The 23,866-nt window shown below is 33.3% G+C and overlaps 2 protein-coding genes and 1 pseudogene across 2 annotated transcripts; 2 read left to right on the top strand and 1 right to left on the bottom strand.

Annotated features, from left to right (window-relative positions):
- On the top strand, nt 527-1,368 carry LOC109703667. The gene is made up of 2 exons (XM_020224378.1): nt 527-731; nt 940-1,368. The coding sequence occupies exons 1-2, from the start codon at nt 618-620 to the stop codon at nt 1,189-1,191; spliced, it is 366 nt and encodes a 121-aa protein (XP_020079967.1). The 5' UTR covers nt 527-617; the 3' UTR covers nt 1,192-1,368.
- On the bottom strand, nt 2,303-5,875 carry LOC109703693 (annotated as a pseudogene).
- Nucleotides 19,455-23,165, top strand: LOC109728934 (protein ODORANT1-like). Its single transcript, XM_020259489.1, has 2 exons — nt 19,455-19,909; nt 22,275-23,165. Exons 1-2 carry the CDS (start codon nt 19,647-19,649, stop codon nt 22,735-22,737), a joined length of 726 nt encoding a protein of 241 aa, XP_020115078.1. The 5' UTR covers nt 19,455-19,646; the 3' UTR covers nt 22,738-23,165.

The following is a 23,866-nucleotide window of genomic DNA, read 5'->3' as shown; positions in this document are numbered from 1 at the left end:
GGCGGCGGTTGAGGAAGATAATGGAAGAGACGAAAATGGTAAGTGGCAAAATGGTCATTTTACACACCGTATCCCCCTATGAACATTTTTTATTTTACAAGGAGGCAAAGTGTAGGTTTTTAAATGACATGAAGGAAAAGTGAAAAATCGGGTTTTGACAGGGGGCTTTTATGTAATTTAGCCTTAAAATTAAATTGTATTATTCAAATTTATAATCCAAAATTCGAATCCAAATTTGAACTTACGACTTGAACTTAAAACGAGCAAAGTATTTTACGCACTATCTAACCTTTTAATTTGATTGGTCAAAAGCATTCAAAGTAACAACCACTATTGACCCTAACCTAAAACTTTTAGCAACTGTTTGAAATGGTCAACATGTCTCCTCTTTCAGTCATTTTGCATCTTATTTTTCGCACCCTACTATCCATTCATTTTTACCCTAAATTTAGATACCAACTCAGTGCCCTCAATCCATTTACCTAAACAAGCTCCTCACACCTTATATAAAGAGTTCTTCATCTCTTAACTTTTCATCGCATTGTAATAACAATTCTTTCTGCTCTCTCCGAAAGCCCTCGCCGCCCACCAGTCTTATACAGCGCCAGCTAGAATCCATGGGTGGGTGTGCGAGCAGACCCAAGGAGCTTGACGGCAAGGCTCCTGACGATTTTACTGCCGAACAAGTAGCCCCCTCTGATGCCACTGCTGTTGTCGCCACGACCACTGTCGTAAGATTTTAGAACTTAACTTGAGATGTAGGTTTGTTTTGCATGCAAACTCACGTACAAGCTCCTAGTTTTGGTTTATTGTAGCTCGTTAGGAGTATGACATCTATTGAATTCTATGTTTTCAGTTTCAGTCGGAACGAAATAAGTTTTTGAAACTCAAAAGTAAAATCATAAAAGCGATGTGTAATTTCTATGTTGATGCCTGTAGGCTGCGATCGAGTCAAATGAGAACGTAGAGAAGGAGAACAATGAGGTGGCCGAGCATAGCGAGAACGTAGAGCAGGAGAACAAAGAGGAGGCACCGGTGGAGCCCTCCGAGTCGAAGATTGAGGTGGCCACCGTCGAGGCCAGCGAGCAGAAGCCCGAGACTACGAAGGACACCCCCAATGCAGAAGGAGGAAACGACAAAGACGGCGTCAAGGAGGAGACAAAGCCCGACGAGAAGCCGTCCCAAAGTTAAAAGAGATCCGATCTGCGCGACGTCTTCGCCCGCATTCATTTGTACGCTGTTAACTTGATCAAAGGGTGTCAAAATCTGGGGCTGTTGTTTTAATTCGGCATCAATCATCATTGTAACCTATGTGATGCTGTACACGGAACCATGCAACGTTGTTTCATTTGTGAACACATGCTTAAAGGTTAATTCAAGGGATAAATTATTAAAAGAGATATTATACGAGTCGTAAACTAGATATACGTTCAATTATTCAGATAGCTAATATTAAAATGTTAGCGTTTGATTTAAAAAAAAAAACATTATGCACGGATGCAATTGAGATTTGCGACTCCGGTTACAATTAATGTAAAAGATATTTTATTTATTTATTTATTATTTATCCGACAAGCATTCACATGGGAAATAGTGCGTGACAATTCTTTATATTAAAAAAATAACAATAATAAAAAATAAAAAAAAATGACAACGCCACAACATCTCATTTATTTTTACTCCCTATAATTTTCCGACAAAAAAGTTCTTAAATAAAAATAACCTTTTAAAATCCGTACCTGAATATAAAAATAAATATATTTTTTAATAAAAAAAATAAAAAATAAAATATTGACGGAATCGGGATATAAAATTTTTTAAACATTTGTCCAGAATTCTACCCAACACTTTGACATCCTACCTGCATATGCGGCACAACAGAAGTTTCAAATAAGGGATAATTATCTATATACCTCTCATGCGTTTAGAAATATTCGATATACTCCTACTTTTTTTTTCTTTCTAAAATGCCCCTCATATGTTCCACCGTTATTCTAAAATACCACCGCAGTTATCCCCTGTTAGCTTAACTCAGGTTAAACATGGGTTTAATGTACGCTAGAGTTAAAACCTATATAAAATACCTATTTTACCCCTACCTTATTATGCTAATGTCTTAAGTTATCCTCTTTATCTCCCAACTTGATCGCGAGCTCCTCCTCCTCCACCTCCCCGGCTCCTCCACGGGGGCACGACGGAGGAGAAGGGGTGCCGCGACGACGCGGCGGCGCTATGGCTGAAGCTGGTGGCGATGGCGGCGATCCTGGTGGCGAGGGTGGTGGGCGTGGCGATCCCGCTGGCGTCAGGGCGGAAACGGTGGAGCCTCCTGCGCTAGCACCAAATGCGGCTCCCCCACAAACGGGTTCTTCTCGCAGCTCTCCTTCAACAGCTTCTCCACCCTCCCCCATGTATCCCCTGCTTTATCTTTATCTTTGTCTTCGTCGTTGCCGCCGCATACTGCCTCCCAGTACAGATCCCTGCCAACTATTTGATCATTTGCGTCTAAGACTGGTGCAGTAGTCGAACACCGGCGGAACCACCAATTCAAATAGTCTGCTCCTTCTCGGCTCTTCCTTTCCAGCAATTAGATCTCCTCCTCTCTGGCGATGAGCGAGTAGAGCGCAGCCATCCGCGATATCGAATTCATCCAAAGCCCGGACTTCCCTTCCCCAGGCCACAGCGCGGCCTGGTTATCGCCGGCGAACTCGAGCCGCCTGTCCTCGTTGCGAAAGACCTTGTCCTGCTAGTCGAACAGCTGGTCGCCGAAGTCCGCCATCGTCATCATCAGGAACGTCACCGCCAGCCACCGTGAGACGGCGACGTCGTCCCCGGTCTTTATGTGCTTCACCGTGGTTCCTTCGGCGGGGAGGAGAGATCGGACCCGCCGGCGCCAGGGCTCGAAGGGGTCGGACGCTGCGCCCTCGCGGGTAGCGCGGAGGGAGGCGCAAGAGCGGGCGAGGTGGTCGAGGAGGTCGCGGTCGGAGTAGCGGAAGAAGAGGGCGTCGTGGATGAGGAGCTGGCGCAGGACGACGCAGAAGAGGTGGACAAGGCGCTCGGCGGGGGCGCCGACAAGGGCGGCGACGCGAGCGCGGGAGGCGCTCTCGGGGTCGAAGATGGCGAGGTTGATGCAGGAGTTGGCGTAGGCGGAGTGGAAGGCCGCAGCGGGCGACGGTGTCGGGGGCGCCCCACAGCTTGAGGGCCCAGTTCTACGAGCGCGGCGGAGGACGACGAGGAGCGCTCCATCATCACGGCGGCGCCGGAGCCACCCGTGGACGAGGACGAGGACGAGGGCTCCGCCAAGGGCGGCGACGCGGTGCACATCGTCGCGATGCGCGCGAATGCGGTGTCGCACGGCCACAGCCACCACCAGGGGTATATTAAAAAGACTTGGAACATAAGAAGGGTATATTGGAATAGGCAAAATGGTAATTTTTCAGAAATAACAACAGCTCACTGACTGAACTTAACTCCAAGGATATATTAGAAAGATTTGGAATATAAGAATGGTATTTTCAATATTAACCTTCTAAGAGGGGTAAATAAGAAAAACGGAAACTTTTCAGGGGTATATAGGCAATTGCCCCTTAAAATAATTGTACAAAATCTCTCCAAAAATTTAAAATAATTATTTAAAAAAAAACTATAACAATGTATCAAATTCAATTTATTCATTACATCATCATCACTTTAGCCGCAAATAATTTACCCAACCATCAAAATTTCCACCTGGCACCCTAACCATCCAAGACATAAATATATGGAGACCCCCTCAACTATAGCGAGTTATGAAATGGGCACCCTCAAATTTAACTTTTTGATTAATACCTCGCAGTTTGTAGAGTTAACGTTATAGTAGAGGGTCCTCCTTGCATTTTTTTTACAAAATTTTAAGGAGCGCAACACTTACCCGGTCCGACCCGGTTCAGGAGCGCCATGGCGACGCTCGCGACCCGGGCCGCGTCCGCCACCCTCCTCCGAGCCGCCGCGTCCCCACCACGTGCGAGTCCTCCTAGGCGAGGCACGTGCCGCTCGGCGGCGAGCGCTGGCGCGCACCCGGCGCGCTCCGCGCTCACAGTGACATCCGACCCGGCGCGCCCCGTCCGGCCGAGCCGGCCCACCTCCCGCCCGCCGCGCCGAGCCGGTCCGCGCGCCGGAGAGGAGCTCGCTAAATATTTTTAATATTAATATTTTTTTAAAATTAAATTTAGAGGGAAAATTATAATTTTATATAAAAAATAAAATTAATACATCACAGCGAAACGGGTAGGGTGGAACTGGGCCGGGTTTTGGTCGGGCAATACTATGCCCGAAGCCCGGCCCAAAAAAAAATGTTGGGCTTCGGGTCGGGCTTTTACCCAATTTTTTAAAAATCAAGGCCCGGCCCAAGCCCAAGCCCAAGCCCAATGCCCAATACCCATCGGGCTTTGTGGAGGCCCATTTTATGCATTTATCATATAATACATAAATACTTTTATTTGTATAAAATTAAAATAAAATACCTATTTTTAGTTTTATCACATCAAAGAAATTAATATCTAACATCAAATATATCATAATATAGAACTAAATATTTTGTTAATATATAACATATCCTCATATATATAAGTACATATCATTAATAACAATATATACTATATATGATATATTATATCATTTATTTCTTTTACTAGATAAATAATATATATAATTAAATATTTTATTTTGATAATTAATATATCAGGCTTTTGGGTCGGACTCGGGCCGGGCTTGGGCATGCCCAAATAGGCCCAAATTTTATTCGGGCCTAAATTTTTAAGCCCGACCCGAACCTAAAATTATCTTTTTAATACCCAAAGCCCGGCCCAAACATGGCCCATCGGGCCGGGCCTTGGTTAGGCCCGGGCCCAGTTCCACCCCTAGAAACGGGGCTACTTAGTGATGTCTTATTTATTGGAGAACTCCTCAGTTAATTTTTTTTTTATTGTGAAAAAAATATAAGTATATTAATTTTATTTTTTAAATAATAATAATAATGACAGGTTCAGCTTGAAGAAACTAAATATAATGCAAGTGTATTGGCAATTAAACATTTTTAAACTTAAATTTCTTAAACGATTGGTTAATTTACTATAATTTATTTTACACCACAAGAGCAATGCTACTTGTGCATCTACAGATAGGTACAAAATTTACACCTAATTCATCCAAAGATCTACATTCTCCTATTTATTTTTTAAATTTTTTAATTCTAAAAATCTTTAAAAATATTGTAAAAAAAAAAAAAAAAAAGAAAAAAAAAAGAAAAAAAAGTGAATTTTAGTTACAGCGAGTTGACTTTATTTCTTATTCTACTTTCAACCAAAATAAACAATAAAAATTTTATCGTACATACTGATCGTTTCTAGCGTAGATAGCAAAGAATTTAATAGTTGGCATATGAAATTTTAAGTTCAGCACCTAATTGCTTCATATTTTCGGTATCATGTACATTAAATTTTAACTTTTCTTTTTCCGAATTATTCTGAAAATCATGTTCGAAGTGACGAAATTTAAATAATTACAATTTTATTTCTTTTCTACTTTCACAATACATGTGGGAAGTTGCAAATTGTATCATCTAAATATAAGTACATAAATTTGCAAAAAGTATTAGACACTCTTCATCAAATTGATACATCTAATCTTAACTATTAAACAAGTTTGTCCTAAAAGCATGAGAGATCAATCCCTCCTCTCATATCCCATTTTCTATATGGAGCTCCTTATAAAAAAAATTAGTTTATTTATTTAATGTTGTGACCTTTTTGTTCTTGAAGCTTTTGAGGTGACCAATTTGGATTTTGAAACCTTGGGCCTTAAGCTCATCTGTTAATTCCCAGTCCTCTCTAGTGGGCATTTACACGCTTTGTTGGGCCCCCTTGGGCTCTACATGTTGGCTTAAAAGTGCCAGCATCCTACCCAATGGAGGGAGGTCAGATTGGACCGAATAACGTTCTGAATGATGAGAGATCGGATAAAGTCGAGTCATCTTTGAAATGGTGTGGGGCTGGTTGGACCGAGTCATAATTCGAACCGATAGACCGAATAACGTTCTGAATGACGAGAGATTGGATTAAGTCGAGTCATCTTTGAAATGGTGTGGGGCTAGTTGGACTGAGTCATAATTCGAACCAGTAGGCACTGTGTCTGTACGCTTTAAAAGAATTGGTTGTGTATTTTTAACAGCTTAAATTTTTGGGAATAATGGTTAGCGACAATAATTCGACACGATACTCTTTTGTTTTTACTAGCCTAGTTGGATTTGAGGTTTTCTTGGCTTGAAAATCCCACCTTCATCTAGGGATGCAAACAGATCTGGGTTGGTGGAGCTCCCGCCCCGATCCTCCCCGAATGGGGGCAGTAAACGAAAAAAAAATAAACGGAATCGAGGTGGAAAAGGGGGTAATTTTTATGATCCGAAAATGGATTCGGGGCAGAAAACTGTAGAAATTTTGACCTGTCCCGAATAAGCCCCACCATGATTCTTCCCAAATCTGCCCCGAAAACTATATATATTTTTAAAAAATATTCCTAAAAAATAATATGTTTACAAAAAAAGTCCGTAATCCGCTTTCATTTCTTATTTATTTGAAACTTAGTAATATTAAAATTTTATGAAAAAAATATATTCGCGGGGCGGATTCAGGGGCCCCGGTGGGAGGTGGGTTACGAGGCAGGATGGATTATAGGATATATTTTTTAACCCGTCATAGATTTGGGGCGGGTGGGGTGGGATTTTGCTAGTGAGCACGGGAGGCGGGACGGGGATCCTGCCCAAGATCCGCTCCGTTTGCATCTCTACCTTCATCGTGCGTTAATTTAGGCTCCGCCTTGGATTGAAGGAAGAATGCATTAAGTACTTAAAAAAAAAGTGCAATAGAAAAATATTTTATTTATTTCTATAAAAGATATCGTATTGTGTAGATTTCAATAATTTCATTAAGATATAACTTTTGTAGTTCTATTAGAAAATGGAGAACCATATAACGATAAGCTTTTGCCTCAACAATTTTTTCTCAGTAACATTAGTAACATTAGACGCCCCTGAAACCAAATAGGCCTAAATGAATTAATTATGAAGGCTTTAATCAAATATTGTGGTAACACAACATTTTCCAATTTATTGCAAACTCGCAAATAGTTCACAAATTTTCAACTATTTGAATATTTCTTTGAATTATTCAATAAATATATAAATATCGATAAAAAAAAAAACTTAAAAAAAAATGACAGATAACCAATAAATAAATTAAAGCTTCGTTTGGAATTGTAGGGAGATAGCGTTTACGTGCAGTGAGAAAGTACGTTGGAAAAATACTCTGTTTGTTTACGTATATAATATTGCGTTCCGCATATCGCGATGAGTCAGTTATGATATATTTTCTGCGGTCCCACCGGAGAACGCAAAAGTATATCCCTATTATATGCTTTTTTCTCAACTCTATTTTATCTAATAGCGTTTGATATGCTTCAATACCAAAATAAGCCTAAGTAATTCAAGTTCAAACAACAATAGGCGCATGTTCTTTGTTTTTTCTTTCTAAATGTTGCATGAAATTTATTTGAAAATAAAATAGGCAAATTCTTCAAATGTGTAGAACCACAATGTTTAATTTGGATGTTATAATAAACTTTGAACCACAAATGATGAATATATATAAGGCTAAATTACATAAAACTTCCCTATTAAAACCCAATTTTTTACTTTTCCTCTCTATCATTTAAAAACCTACACTTTACCTTCTTGTAAAATTAAAAATGTTCACTTCGCCCCCTACCGTTAGTACTCCGTTAGGGTTCCGTTTATAAAATATTATTATATTTTTTTTATGCCAAAAATGCCCTCTGCCTTTTCTCCTGTGAACATGGTGAGGGACAAAATAATGAGGGGCAAAATGATCATTTTATCATTACAGTTCACACTGTACCCCCTGTGAACATTTTTTATTTTACAAGGGAACAAAATGTAGGTTTTTAAATGACAGGGGAAAAAATGAAAAATCGAGTTTTGACAGGAAGGTTTTCTATAATTTAGCCTATATATAACTTGTACTGGCCATACGTGCGGCGCGATCTTGACCAATTGCGACTTGCAACTGATCAAATTATATTGGAACGTTTGTTAAATATAAAAGAATATATAAAAACACCATTCTCCAACCAATTTAAAATTTTGAAGAAAATAATTATTTTCTATTCTTTAACATGATATCAAAATAAGGGGTTCTGAGTTTGAGTCACGTCAGATCTTTACCATTGTTGAGTTTCTCCCGTTTAATTCAACTCTACATAACGGGTTTATAAAAAAGTCTCAAGTCCAAACGTGCAGCATTATTGATCTTTCTCGAATTCGTCATCGTTTTTATGTCAAAACCATTTTTTCTCACAAGAGTTGTTGGTCTCTCTTGGGTTGGTGCATCTTCATCTTGTTTACTAATTAGTTTTATGTTTGTGTCACTTTTGACTATGTATTTTTAAAAGTAAATTGCACAAATTTAATGGCTATTTGCATGCATATAAGAGACATAATAAATAAATAGCTACAAAGTCAAATTGCACAACTACCACATACAGTGCATAGATTTTCCCTTATTCCTACGCCTACGTGTGTTTAAAGAAAAAAAAGGCTTTTGCTTACTTTTTCCTTTATTACTATTCAAAAGTTTTAAAATTTATTTTGAAATTACGAAAATATTTTTTTAAAATTCAATTTCATTAGTAAATTAACCTTAGGAAAAATTGGGATATTGTTTGAAGGAACTTTTTTAAATCAACAAACTAAATTAGTCCTTCAGAAATAAATATAATATTTTTAAAATTTTGAAGAACGTATTAGATATTATTCCTAAAAAAAAAAATTTAAGAGCAACTCTTTTCACCTCTTATTTATTAATGGCACAGTCTACTACTTTTGTTTTTTATAATCTCTTCTTTGTTTCTTATCATATGAAGAGTTAGTATTTAATCTTCTAAAAAAAGAGTTAGCCTGGTATACTATCGGTAGCACGGAGGTCTCCGTGCTACCAAGTTGTTTTTAATAATATCGCTTTCAAATCGACGAACTGTTCCGTTAGATTTGATCTATACTATTGAAAAAATTTGGAAACTAAATTTCATAATTTTTTTGTATCATTTACCTATCAAACAAGTAGTCTAAAAATGAACGGCTGAAAATAAAAATTTCATAAAAAATAATGATANGGTACTGATCTTACTCTAAATAGTAAAAAGAATTTTCTATAAAAATTTCATTTGATTTGGATTGTTTTACACTGTTAAATTTACAAATGCATCACATCTATCATTAAAATTGTCAATTTTGAGACCTTTTGATCACTAACCAAATGATGTTGAAAAATTTTGAAATTTAGTTTCCAAATATTTTTAATAGTGTAGATCAAGTCTAACGGAACCGATCATCGATTTGGAAGCCGCATCAATAAAAATAACTTAGTAGCACGGAAGCTTTCGTGCTACCGATAGTATGCCAGCCTAGCTCCTAAAAAAAATAAGAAGAGTTAGTATTTAACCTTTTAAAAAAATATGCACTTCATCTTTTTGAGAAGGAAAAAGAATAAACAATGAAGGCATGTTTAATCATTTATTATTTTTTTTTAATATTATATTCTGATAAGATATTTTTCATCGTTCAACTGAAATTAAGTGCATATTTGTTTTATATATAAAAGAGTAAAATGCAATATATATATATACAATATATTAAAAAAGGTTATCCATATTTTACCCAAAAGTAAATAAATACTAAGTTGGATGTCCCATTAACTATACCAAGATTTCTACTCAATTAGTATTTACACAACAAACAGAAGTAACAACCATCCGATAGAAAAATGAAACAAAATAAAATAAAATGTTGTATCTCTCTTTTTTTTTTTCTTTTTTTTTTTGAGAAATAGGTAGCATATTACACGTTTCGTTTATTTCGTTTAGAAATAAACTTAGTTGGAAATATGAATAAATTAGAATTCGAATTCGGGACCTCGGATATCAATTACTAAGTCTTTTATCACTTGCGCTAGGGATGGTCGGCGTATCTCTCTTTAAGTAGTTGTACTACAACATCCAACAAAGTGGCTTTTACTTTTTTTTATTATTATTATTATTATATTTGATTCTGTGATATTTTTTTTCTTTTCTCTCGTTGGGAAGAGATTTCCGTTGCTCGCTTTGGTGAGAAGTCGTTGTTGGAGTTGACAACGCAATAGCGACGATATCAAATCCCAAGCAAAATATTCAAAACAATTTTTTTTTTCTAAAAAAAAAAACTAACTAACAAATATTCCGTAAATGTAAAGATTTCATTTAACTCCAAGCAAAACATTCAAAACAATTTTTTATCTAAAAAAACACAAACTAACAAACTATTCCATAAATGTAAAGATTCCATTAATCATGTATCTTGCTATATATATATAGATAGAGAGAGAGATAGGCTGATATACTATCGATAGGACAGAGGCATCCATGCTACCAAGTTATTTTCAATGATGCGGCTCCCAAATCGACGATCGGCTCCGTTAGACTTGATTTACATTATTAAAAATATTTAAAAATTAAATTTCATAATTTTTCGACATCATTTGGCTAGTGATGAACAAAGGTCTCAAAATTGATAATTTTAATGATAGATGTGATGTGTTTGTAAATTTAACAGTGTATATATTCGGATCCATTTATTACATAGTAAATTGTTCTTTCAGATAATATAATATTATAGTTTTGGTTCTTAAGTTATATATATATGAAGGGGAAAACATTTTAGTTCTCAAGCTTTAATTTATTATAATTTCTAAGTAAAATTTTCTATATTAGTATAATCAAATCACATAACCTAATCTTTTTTACTAAATGTTAGTGAATTATTAATATAGAAATAATGTGGCATCTTAATTTATTCAATTATGACATTACTAAAATCACTTTTACATTAGTAATTCAGTAATATTTAATTAAAAAATTAGTTTGTGAGACTTGATTGTAATAATTTAAAAAATTCGAGCCAGAAATTAAATAAATTAAAATTTAAGGACGAAAGTGTCATGTATCTTATAGTTTGAGAACCCAAATTGTATTTACCCCTTAATAGTAAAGCCAATTCTAAACCCATCCCTCCCTTCAATATTTAACGGTTAAACATTTATTAGTGATTAAACTTTCAAATTATATATATTTTACGGTTGCGTCTCGATTGATAATATACCATTAGATAAAACATTTAAGAATGAGATTAAGCATGTTAATATCAATTGTTTAAAAACTTTTTATCGAAACCGAGTTAATCAATTGAAACGAACTGAATCGAAATAAAGTGAAAACTTAGTGAACTCGCAAAAACAAAAATAAAAAAGAAAAGAATAAATAAAATTTTTTTGGACAATTTGTGTGACCGTTTAATTAATAGACAAGCAAATTAACAAGCTAAACACATCTCGAGCCGATATTTATTTTTTTTTTTTTTGGAACTTGTCCTTTTGTACTATTAATCATAAATTTAGGAATTGGCCGTGTCATCTATATAAAAGTCAAAATAATTTTTTTAATATAAAACTTATAAAAAAAGTAAGAATTATAATGATATAAGTAGATTTTATCTATTTACACGGAAGGAATACGTCCGAGACGATTATGATACTTTTCCAATGAGTTAATAGTTAATCAATTAATATAATGTTCAGTAATCATACATATATATGCTAAATTTCTAAAATGTCGATCGATACGCTCGAAATGCGTACATGCAAATCAATCGATTTCTGCGTTATTCTCCTGGTCGGTCGACTTGAAGAATTCAAATCAATCGATTAAAATTATGAACTTTGAAAGACTACAGAAAAAATAGTAAAATATTACACTATTTATATAAATGTTGTATAATTTATGCAATATATTGTACTTTTTATGATATATTGTATATAAATGATGTAAATATTTACACAAATAGTATAAATTTTGCACTATTTTATAAATATTGCATAATTTAAGAGAATAGTTATTAATTATATTGCATTTTAATATTAAAATAAAATGTCAAATTTTTTAGACAGTCATTATATATATATGCATGTAATTTATTCTCGAGAAAAGGAATTCTCATTTACGCAAAAACAAAAAAATAAATAAATAAAGAAAAAAGGGTGCAATATATATATCCTCCTAAATTATATAATATTTATAGAAATTATGCATGCAATATATCTGCAATATTTATACAAATATTGTATCACTTTTTTATACAATATATTACAATATATTACACTATTTGTACTAAATAATATATTGTTGTGTTTGCTATATATTGCGTAAATTGTGCAATATTTCTAGTGTTTATACAAATATTGAACCATTTATAAAAATATTGCACAATTTAGGAGGATATTGCACTTCTTCTTCTTTTTTTGTGTGTTAAACGAAAATTTTTGTCTCTCAAAGGAAAAGTATATGTACATTATGATTTGTCAATTATTAAAAAAAAAAATTGACACATTATTTTAATGCTATAATATCTTGAGCTTTTATATATATTATTATAAATTGAAGTGCACTATTTATTTATTTAAAATATATTGCACATGTTTTTTAAGTTGTCCAACAAACTACCAATTAGTTCAACTTATTTATCAAAGTGCATGTGTAATATAATTTCAAATGGCATAAAATTTTTATATTTTTAATAAACAATTTTATTTTTAATTAAATAATGCAATATAATTTTAAATGGTGAAACATATTTTAAATATAAAATTTTTAGTAAGAAAGATAAAAAATATTATATTATTTAAAAGGATGTTGTATTATTTCTTCTTTACCTGTTATGCTTAATTTTTTTCTGATGAGAATTCTCATCTTTTAATATAAAAGTACCTTCAATTATATATAATTCGAACTTGTACGTACTTTTTTAAAAAATGATCACATCCGTAATATCCAAAAAAAAGCGGACATATTCGCAAAAAACTAAAACCAGTGGACCTTTTTTTTTTTTTTTACAAAAAGGCCTAAGAGATATAAATATAAATATTTAATTTTTTAAGAATTTACGTGTAAAACATGTGTAGTTAAAAGAGAAGGAAGGTGCTACAAAACTCGTGCATTGACGATGTGACATGTAACTAAATAATAAATGGTATATAAATATTATTTATACATATAAAAAATAGGCAAATTATTTTTTAAATTTTTAGTATTAAAAAATAGGCAAACTATTGAGAAAATACCGGACCTTGTACGGTACTACGTACGTACGGATAGAGTGTACGATTTTTATTTTATTTTTTTGGTATATATATAGATAGATAGCATTTAGGGTGCGTTTGGTTCGAGTTTTCCTGCCAGGATTACTGGCAATCCTACCAGGATAACTGTGTTTGGTTAATCCGCTATGTAATCTAGTCGTTAATGTAGCATTACAAATCGAGCAGGATTACATCGAAAATATTAATAGGAGGGGGGTCGTGTATCTTGCATTACTGAAATCCGTTAATACTACATATTATGTAAAATGACAATTTTACCCTCCAACAACCTTAATCTAATTAACAACATTATTTTCATCTCTCTCTCGCCTTCCCCCCTCTCTCTCGCACACCGCTTTCTCTCGCTCTCTCTCTCTCTCTCGACGTCTCTCTCTCTCTCTCGCACGAACACGTATCATCTTCTATTGCGTTGTCCTCCCAGGTAATCATCACAATCTCCTTCCCTCCATTCATCATTTTTGCAAAAAATAATATTCAAATAACCACAACAAGGGCAGTTTTGAAAAAAACTATATTTTTATGTGAGGATTACTAAATTTTATAGACTGAACCAAACGTATTAATGCTATAAACACTGTAATCTAGTATTACATTACTGCATTAAACCAAACGCGCTAATGTAGCATCAGTAGTAATCTCACGCCGAAATCCAAGATACCTGGATATGTCGAGATACTTTGTAATATTACATAACTCGAACCAAACGGGCCCTTAAAGGATACATTTATTAATTACAAATTTCAAAAACATATGTACAAAATTATTTGTGCAAAATTATACTTTATCTCTCAAAATAGAAAATGTGTGATATTTTAGTTTATATATTTTAATTTATTATAATTTTTGACTCAAATATTTTAGATTTTTATAATATTTAAGTTTGTCAAATTAGTTGATTGCATTTTGAAATATCAATCGTTAATATCATACTATGTGGTGCCTAGATTATTCTTATATTATTGAGTACAATACTATTACATTACTATTTCTTCAGCGCACAGTATTATTTAGTTAACTGAATTAGACTATATATAGGACTTGATAATAACAATTTATAAAGTTTGAGCTCAAAATTAGCACAAATAACCAAATGTATAATTTAGCCAAATTTTTATGATTTTCTAAATTAGTCTACCATGCACCTAGTGTATAGAATATTTTGTAGCACGCGTTTTAATTAGAATATAAATATAAGAAATCCTATTTGTACAACTTAAAACGGGTGTAGATCTCACATGCCATCATCTAAAAGTTATTATTACTCTTTAAACTTGTCTAATTTTTATTTTTAACAATATTAAATATTTTAAAAGATTAGTGAATTTTAGAATAAGTGAGGTAAAATATACACTTTTTTTTTGAGATGCACCGCTATGTAGCATTTTCTATTTTAATACAAATATCTAATCTTTATCCAACCTATACTCATTTTGCAACATTTGTGAGATTTAAAATATTTTTATATATAAAATATAATAGGACTAAATTTTTTAATTTGACTATAACATTTTGAATGATAGTTAAAACAATAATATTAAAAGAATTAGTTGGATTGGAAATAAAATAATTTTAGAATGAATGATCTGTTGGATATGGCACACATGGTTTATTCAAGACGATCTATAAAGATACAATCTTTCTATTCAAATCGATTTATAAAGATACGGAAGATCTACCGGTTAGGATGTATCTGAACATGTTCTTAATGTATGGACGTAATTAAACATCCTTACATTAAGTTATATATAAATATAACATAATGAATATATATAACATACAGAAATTCCGGTCTAACTCTAATAACGTTTTCTGTGACAGCTCCATATTTAGAAATAAGAAAATTAGGCTCGAAACATTACTTTTTTTACAGATTGCGAACGAGAACAAAACACGAGCAAAAATCACGCTTACAAATTGAATACAGAAATTAAAATTCTTACAGAAAATATGATTTTAGTTTCTTATAAAATTTCAACATGACCCACTAAAAAGTGCGGCATCGCGCGTGCCCCATGTGTGCAGCACTAAAATTGGCACAGGTCTGCATCAATAAATAATTTTTTGGGATCCGAGGAAACCTCGAAAGGGAGGGTGGTCCCTTCCCTAATAATGGTACGTTTCATTTTTATTTTTAATTTTAAAAAATATAAGTAAAAACTTAAAAAGAAGATAAAATAAGAAAATAAAATAAAATTTATAAAAATAATGAGCCCTAACTCTACTGTTTTGCCTTCAAGAAAAGAAAAATTTGCACTCTATTTCTTTTAATTATTTAAAAGTAAAATAGTTTTATCTCTCTCAAATAATTAATTAATCAATTTTTTATGTTGGAGTTAAGTCCTATATTTTTAATGATAGTTTTAAAATATTATTTTTAAATTAAATAATTAAGTGTAATTTTTAAATTTTATTTTTTAAAAAAGAATATACAAGATGTAAGCTTCTCATATATGCAATTTCTTTCCGCATTAACTTTTTTCAAATAATCTCTTTTTAAATTTTATTTATTAACTTTTTATTTTTATTTACTTTTTTATTTATATTTCTTCTAATTAAAGTAGGGGTGAAAACGGATCGGATATTATCTGAAAATATTCGTATTCATATTTGATAATATCAGGATCTGGAAAGAAAATATCTGGATCCAGTCGGACACGAATACGAATATAGTTTTAGAGAGTTAATTTTTTTCGGATATTGAAAAATAACCGATATGGATGCGGATATCTGAACTTTTAGTATTATTTTTATATTTTTTGTATTTTTGGATTCACCATCATAATTTCGCTCGTCCGGTCAACCCAAATTTCTTTCCTCTAGAGTCGATCATTTTTGTCTACTTATCTAATTCATTGCTAATACGGAAAGATGATTAATACATATTGATTTTATATATTATTTTTTTATTTTATAATGAGTTATATATTAAAATTATATATTTTATTATGTGAAAAAATATAGTTAGAAAATAAGATAGAAAAATAAAAAAAATTTATGTACATGCATATTAATTAATGTATATTATTATTCGAATACATATACGATCCATATTCGAATCCGAAAAAAATATTCGACTATATCCGAATCCATTTTTAGCAGATATAGTAATAAAAATTTAGTATCCAACACATATTTGTATTCGAATCTGTATCTGAAAAAAGAAAAAGAATAATAAGGATATGATTTCGTCAAATATCTAACCATTCAGCCTCCCTAAATTAAAGTAAATTAAATTAATTAAGTTGTTTTTTTAAAAAAATAACCTCGAGAAGAAAATGTGTGCTCTCCTTTCAGATGCATGCCACGTGGCATTGGAGCCCGGACTCCAACGAACTTGCTGGAGCCCCAACTCTCAAGCTCCAAAAATATTTCATCCAGAATAATATAAAATAGATAAAAAATAGATAAAATAGAAATTTCAAAGTTAAAATTTGAAATTTCAAAAATAGATAAAAAATAGATAAAATAGGTAAAATAGATAAAAAAATGGATAAAATAGATAAATTTGAAATTTCAAAGTTAAAATTTTAAATTTAGAAATATAAATTTAAAAATTTAAAAATTTAAATTCAAATATAATAAGAGGGTAATATTATTATTTTTTATTTATAAAAACTCACTCTCCTTCATATTCCATCTTATCTAACCAAACGTTATTTTTTTTTTTATTTCTAGGAATAACTAATTTTCATCCAAACGCAAAATTGATCTAATCCGCGCTTATTCCTCAATTTATACCTATCCCTGAAATAGCCACTTTTTGCTTATTCCCGAACCAAACAATACCTAAAGTTATAACTCATAACTACTATTTATTCACAACTTATTTCAAATATTAACTAACTTTTCTAATAAAGAAATATTGATTGTTAAATTGAAATATGAAAAAAATCATTGCTAACATATACATTCAAAAAAGTACTTATAAATCTTACATCTTGTTTATTAGAGAGCCAATATTTTTACACACATTTTATTAATTTTTTATTTTTCGTATTAAACCTAAAAGTGTCTCTCGCAACTTAAATAAGTTGATATAAATTTTACATTTTATTTTTGAATGTAGAAACAGTATTTTTCGTGTAAAAAATATAAAACTCTAGCAAAGGCTGAGGATAGGGATGTCAGTGTGTCGGATTCAAGACAGATTTTTATAAATCTGAACCTTAACCCGATTACTAAATTCCAAGCCAGAATCTAAATCCGAATCTGACGAATTTTAAAAATTCATATCTAAATCTGAACCCAACTGAAAAAATTCGAAATCTGAACACAATCCTGAAAATCCGAACTTGAAACAATTATTTCTTTAACATATTTCAAAACATATTATATTAAATCTAAATTTTTAGAATATAAATTCAAATATAACATCAAATATTTATATATATATTTTATAACGTAAAATCAATTCGGATTAAAGGTCGAGTTTGAATTCGAATTGGACACAGATAAAATCCATACCCAAACGAAAATCCATCAAATTTTTATTTTTAATATTCATATTCAAAACTATATTCATTTAGTACCGAATAAATTTACTCGATTTAGAAGCGTATAAAATTTAATGTATCCGTAACCATCCACGTCCCCAGCTGAAAGGATAGTGGAGTAAAAATGCCATTGGGTGGTCCACGGCTGACGCGGCGGACAGGGAGTAGTAGATTATTTATTCTTAAAACACAGAGAATATGAACAGCATGGGGGCGGGGATGACGAGACTGCTGACGGAATGGTTGAGTAAGCGTGCAATTTGCAAGGACGCCAGCCTGCATCGTCGGAAATGAAAACAGCAAAGACTCTGGAAGCTTTGACAGACAACAAAATTATAAATAATTTTATTATTATAATAAAATAAATGATTAATTTCATTCAGACCGCTGCTGTTCAATTTTATATATATTGTCCCTACAAAAATTTTAATATTTTTATATATATATTTTTGATTTGTTATTGTTAAAATGCTGTTTATTTTATAAGTGAAATAATTTTTTTGCCATCATAAATATGTCTTTCTAAAATCCGAACTATTAATTAAGGATGGATAAAAAGGTCAATTCACCGTATTCACTAACTATGGTTAAGTATATATTTTACCTATGGGTAATTAGTTTTTTCTAACAGATCCTAACAGTAGAAATATATTTAAAAATATTAGGACTTTTGTAGGAACAATGTATAGAAGTTGAACTTTTAAGAAATATATTTGCAATTTACTATATTTACAGAAATATGTATGAAATTAATTCTAAAATAAAATAGTACGTATAACATTATTATTGCTCCAGTAGACTGCACTTTGGTCCTCAAATTATGAGACCAATCATGTTTTAGTTCGCAACTTTTAATTTATTGTAACTTTTGGAATTGTACAAACTTTAAGAATTGCTATTGTTCCATAACCTAATTTACCTGGCTAAATTAATATTGACGCATAGTTGATATTAAAATGATATATTATTTTAATTATTGTTATATTATTTTTATATTACCCATATGTCAACTAAATTAAGTCATCATTGCAGAAAATATATTTATAATATTCTCACTTGAACTTCTTTTCTCCGGCAGTGTTAATTAGATGGCTCTTGATACCGAACGAGCCCCTTATTATTACCCACTAGTTTATAATTTATTAATAGTATAGATTCTTTTTGTGTTTCTAGTTTAAATTTATATCTTTAAAATAAGCAATGTTACTTATATACCTCAAAATAGGATAAATTTTTGCTTATAAAATATAATATATATTTTGCTTATTTTCTTACTTCGAGTTTGCTTGCAAACTATTACAACAGGAATTGTCATCCAATTAATACACGTTACATTACAAAATAAACAATAGTTGTCGGCAATACGTACAGGATTTTTCGTCTTATTTGTTCAAGCGACCCAAAAAAAAAAAATAAAATAAAAAAAAAATCGTGAGCGATAGCCACATAACTTTTTTTTTCTTTTTTTTGAATTTGTCCAAGTACTCTAATAATTACATTAATTTTTTTAAAAAAGGAAAAAGGTTTTCCTCAGAGGAAACCAATAAAGAAAACACAACAGTCAGCTCGTTGCGGTTGCCGGGCAGCTTTCAGGACCCCTTTCCGATTGCTGTCAGGACTGTCCTAGCGAAATCTCCCCTTTTTTAAAAAACTCGAGTTGTTGGGTGCGGGTAGGTAGTCGTGGTGGTCGTGGTCGTCGTGGTGGTGATGCGTTCGTGCGCGAAAGGAAGAACAAGAGAGAATCAGTAGTAGTAGTAGCAATATTATTCCGAAGAAAACAACAACAACAACAACAACAACAACAAAAGATACAAAACGAAGTAAGCAGTAGGGGCAGTGGTTAATTGGAAGGGCGTAATTGATGGGGCGGCAGCCGTGCTGCGACAAGCTGGGGGTGAAGCGGGGGCCGTGGACGGCGGAGGAGGACAAGAAGCTGATCGGCTTCCTGCTCACCCACGGCCACTGCTGCTGGCGCGCCGTCCCGAAGCTGGCCGGCCTGCTGCGATGCGGGAAGAGCTGCCGCCTGCGCTGGACCAACTACCTGCGGCCCGACCTCAAGCGCGGCCTGCTCACCGACGCCGAGGAGCAGCTCGTCATCGACCTCCACGCCCGCCTCGGCAACAAGTATGAATTTGCATGCCATCATTCTTCATTCCATTTCAGTTCATCTTCTTTTCCCTTCCTTCAGCTCCTTACATCCGTACGTTTGATTCTTTACGGATACGTACGTAATGTGCGGTAAAAGTAGGATCATAGGATGCGTACGATTTCGCAATGCAACTTAGTCACTTTGTGGTTTTCTTTTTTGTTTGCGCTTACTAAGATCAAGATTTTTAGATTGGCTCGAACCTTTTAACACGAGTAATATAAATTAGATACTATTGATAGTAACCGACCGGCCCTAACACAAGTGGCAAAAAGGTTTGGTGATTGATATCCGAGATTCAAATTCGAATTCTAGTTGATCCATATTTCTGGCTAAGTTTATTTCTAAATAAAATAAACGAAGCGAATAGCATGCTAATTTTTTCTCTAAAAAAAAAAAAAGATACTATTGATAGTATTAGATGACTCTTATCTGCATAGCTTTTGTAAGTTGGATAGTATTTTTAGTACAATCGGATTGTTGACGCACAAGTATTATCCTATAATAACAAGGTTTTTGTGCTAGCTCTACCGTATTACCGTATTACCGAAGTTACTTTTTTAAATTTGCTACCGTATTGTTTATGACGTATCTCAAAAAAAAAGTATATCATTTACAATCAATCGAGAAATTAGTATTAAAGAGTTCTAGCGATCTGAAAATTATTTTATATTCTTAGAAATTTAGAATATTTTTTTTAAGAACACTGAGTGTGCCTTACTCTAAGAATTTCAGTAATTTATGGGAACATATCCTAACCATTTTTATTTTTTTTTAAAAAAAAAAATTCTTTTCACCTCATAGAAAATCAATACGTGAACTGGGCCTACCTGCATCTTTTTTTCTTTTTTTTTTGGGGTTGATAGATTTCTAATAGATTTAACTCTTTACCACATATTCATTTTGATTGGTTTAGCTAACCTAATGTTACCTAAATAGTTCTACATGTATAGTTCGTACACATACGGCTATGTGACGTGATGATGACGTTGGATACGAGGAAACAAAATTGGTCCACATTTTTTAAGTTTCTCGACATCATATGGTGCCTAATTAATTAATTAATGCGATCTTAAGCCAGTATATTAAAGTCTATGGTTGCTTCAAATGCGCACTCTTAATTAATTTGTAACACTAATTAATATTGGACTCTAATTAATGACCAATACATCAATTCATTGATTTGAAGATCGATCATGTAAACCAAGCGACCAAACTGATGTGATGTTCGACCAAACGACGGTTTCTTCGCCAAATTTTAGTGATCGAAGTTCGATCGGAGCTTCGCCAACATTTGGAGCGATAAGACTCATTCAAAGATTCCAACAAAAGCAATTCCGAATCTTTATAACGAAGACAACTAATTATACCAACCAAGTTCTTGATCAGGAAGTAAAACAACTTGTTTAATTAGTCGTATGAGTTGCGTCATGGGTCCAGTAAAAAATTATAGTTAATTCTTTCTCTTTCTTAAAGATTTAGAAAAGGGATTCACATATCTTTCTTTCATGAATGATCAACCATTTTCTAAAGAAGAATATGACTTTGTTTCTTTATAATAATTTTTCTAGCTTGTGATGATTCCCAAACTCAAATTTATATGAATCTCTTCACTGCTAAGCATCCATTAGTCTTATAGAGTAAACTTCTTGGCCTATGCAACTACCCTTATGAGGAACCATACTAATTTTATGTAACACCCCCAATAGTCCCACATCGGATGGAGGATGGAATACTGATCCCGATCAATTTATATGAGGCATTGCATGCTAGTAATAATAACTGGGCTTAAGTATTTTTGGCCTGTTGGTCGGGCCTAATTAGTCATTATTGCTGGCGGGTCGGGTCATTGCATTTGGTATCAAAGCCGAATACCAGCTAGAAGTATGAAAGCTAAATGTTATGCAGGGCAAAATGCTACACCAAAGGGTTTGGTAGGAGCCACCTCTTAAACCCGTAGAAGTCACCTCTAGAATCTCACATCACCGAGTTATTCTGATCCTGGTCTGTCTGTCTGGGTTTGAACCTAACGAAAATCAAGGTCTAAACAGGAGGAAGTTTGTAACGCCCCCAATAATCCAATATCGGATGGGATACTGATTCCGATCAGTTTATATAATAGTGCCATATCGGATGGGATACTGATTCCGATCAGTTTATATGAGGCCTCGCACGCTAGTAATAATAATTGGGTTTAAGCATTTTCGGCCGGTTGTTTATACCTAACGAGTTATTATTGCTGGCGGGTCGGATCGTTGCATTTTATCTCAAAGAAACTAGTTTTTCGCTGACTCTTAAATCTAAGACATTTACTAACGAAGTTGCTCTCGTCAATTGTTGCAGATGGTCCAAAATTGCTGCAAAATTGCCTGGAAGAACTGATAACGAAATAAAGAATCACTGGAACACGCACATCAAGAAGAAGCTCATAAAGATGGGCATAGACCCTGTCACCCACCAGCCACTCAACAAAAAGGCTAGCCCGACAACGTCGCGGTCGACTGCCACCACCGAATCTAAGTCCGACAATCAAAAGTCCACTTCTCACAGCGATGAAGGGCGAACCGGCTCATCGCAAAACCACTCGAGTCCACCGGATCAAGCTAGCTCGAAGACGTGCCACGACCAACTAGCTAGCTCTCTATGGGAAGATGATCTACCTATTGTTGATGACTCATGGTTACTTCAACCTAGTGAAGAGGATTATAGTAGTCTCATGGGACCGTCGCCGTGGGACGGGAACTGCGAATGGCTACTTGAATTTGATCATGATCTTGGCTTAGGGGACTCAGGAGTGTTCCACTAGGTTGTAGGAAAAAGAAAAGATAAAAAAAAAGGCAAGGCAAATTGGTGGAGTTGTGTTTGTGTTAAGTATAAATATGAATAGAACCATCAAAGTGTATATTATCAACTAATAAGTTTGTATGAGAGAGCTAGGTTTGATCATGGATTCCAAACAATAATTTAAGGGAATTGGATCACATGAGACACCTAGCTCAACACTCATTAAAAGGTTCCTTGTATTCTTGAGTCCAATTCTTGTGGTGTATAGTGTAGTGTGTACCCTTTAAGAAAAAGGGTGTGAGTTTGCTTGTGGAACTTTAGTGTGTGTCCAAAGGTAGATAATGTTGCAAGTGGGTAAGTTTTATAATACTGAGCACATTACATACTTGATTTACTAAATGAACAGTTAAGATCTATAATGTTTATAATATAATTTTTCAATTTGTATTATGTACTCTCCTATATATCTAAGATAAATTATATCTTCCAATGTGAAGTGAGTGTGAAATATAGGAAATAAAGGAACAGAAACCAAGTTAATAATAGTGACATAGTATAATATTTTCATTTTTTTGAGTGAAGTTTTGTGAACTATTCATACTTGCCAAACAAATATACTCTGTTATCTTGGAGAAACCATGATTTGAACAATATGAAAGTTTAATGTCTCTCTCTCTCTCTCTCTCTCTCTCTCTCTCTCTCTCTCTTCTCTAAGAGATTTTGCCGCATTTTCTCTTCTTTGCGGCATCGAACTCTTATTATGTTAGAGTTCATGCTATCTTTGTGTCGAAAGTTACAGAAACATGCATCTGTATTACTGCTAAATTTCATTTGCCCCTCTCAGATTTTCTTTTGGTTTTGTTTGTTTTATTCTCCTCTTATGTTCTTTTAATCTTTCTTAAGAGAGTAAGCTTTGCCACCGAAATTTTTTGAATTATTAATCAGAATGGCTAGTTGTGTATTATGCTTTTTGAATGGAAACTATGATTGAGATTTCGATATAAAGCTAAATATTATGTCCCTTCAATGATTAATTCACACTGTCCTTGCTAATTATGTCTCCTTCAGATTATTTGCACACTCTTAACCATAATAAGATTTTCTTCTTTGGTGACACACAACACTTGCATTGGAAGTTGAAAAAAAAAAAA

The sequence above is a fragment of the Ananas comosus genome, linkage group 25 (genome assembly GCF_001540865.1).
Source record: "Ananas comosus cultivar F153 linkage group 25, ASM154086v1, whole genome shotgun sequence".
NCBI lineage: Eukaryota > Viridiplantae > Streptophyta > Magnoliopsida > Poales > Bromeliaceae > Ananas > Ananas comosus.
This window is presented reverse-complemented; position numbering and strand designations above follow the sequence as displayed.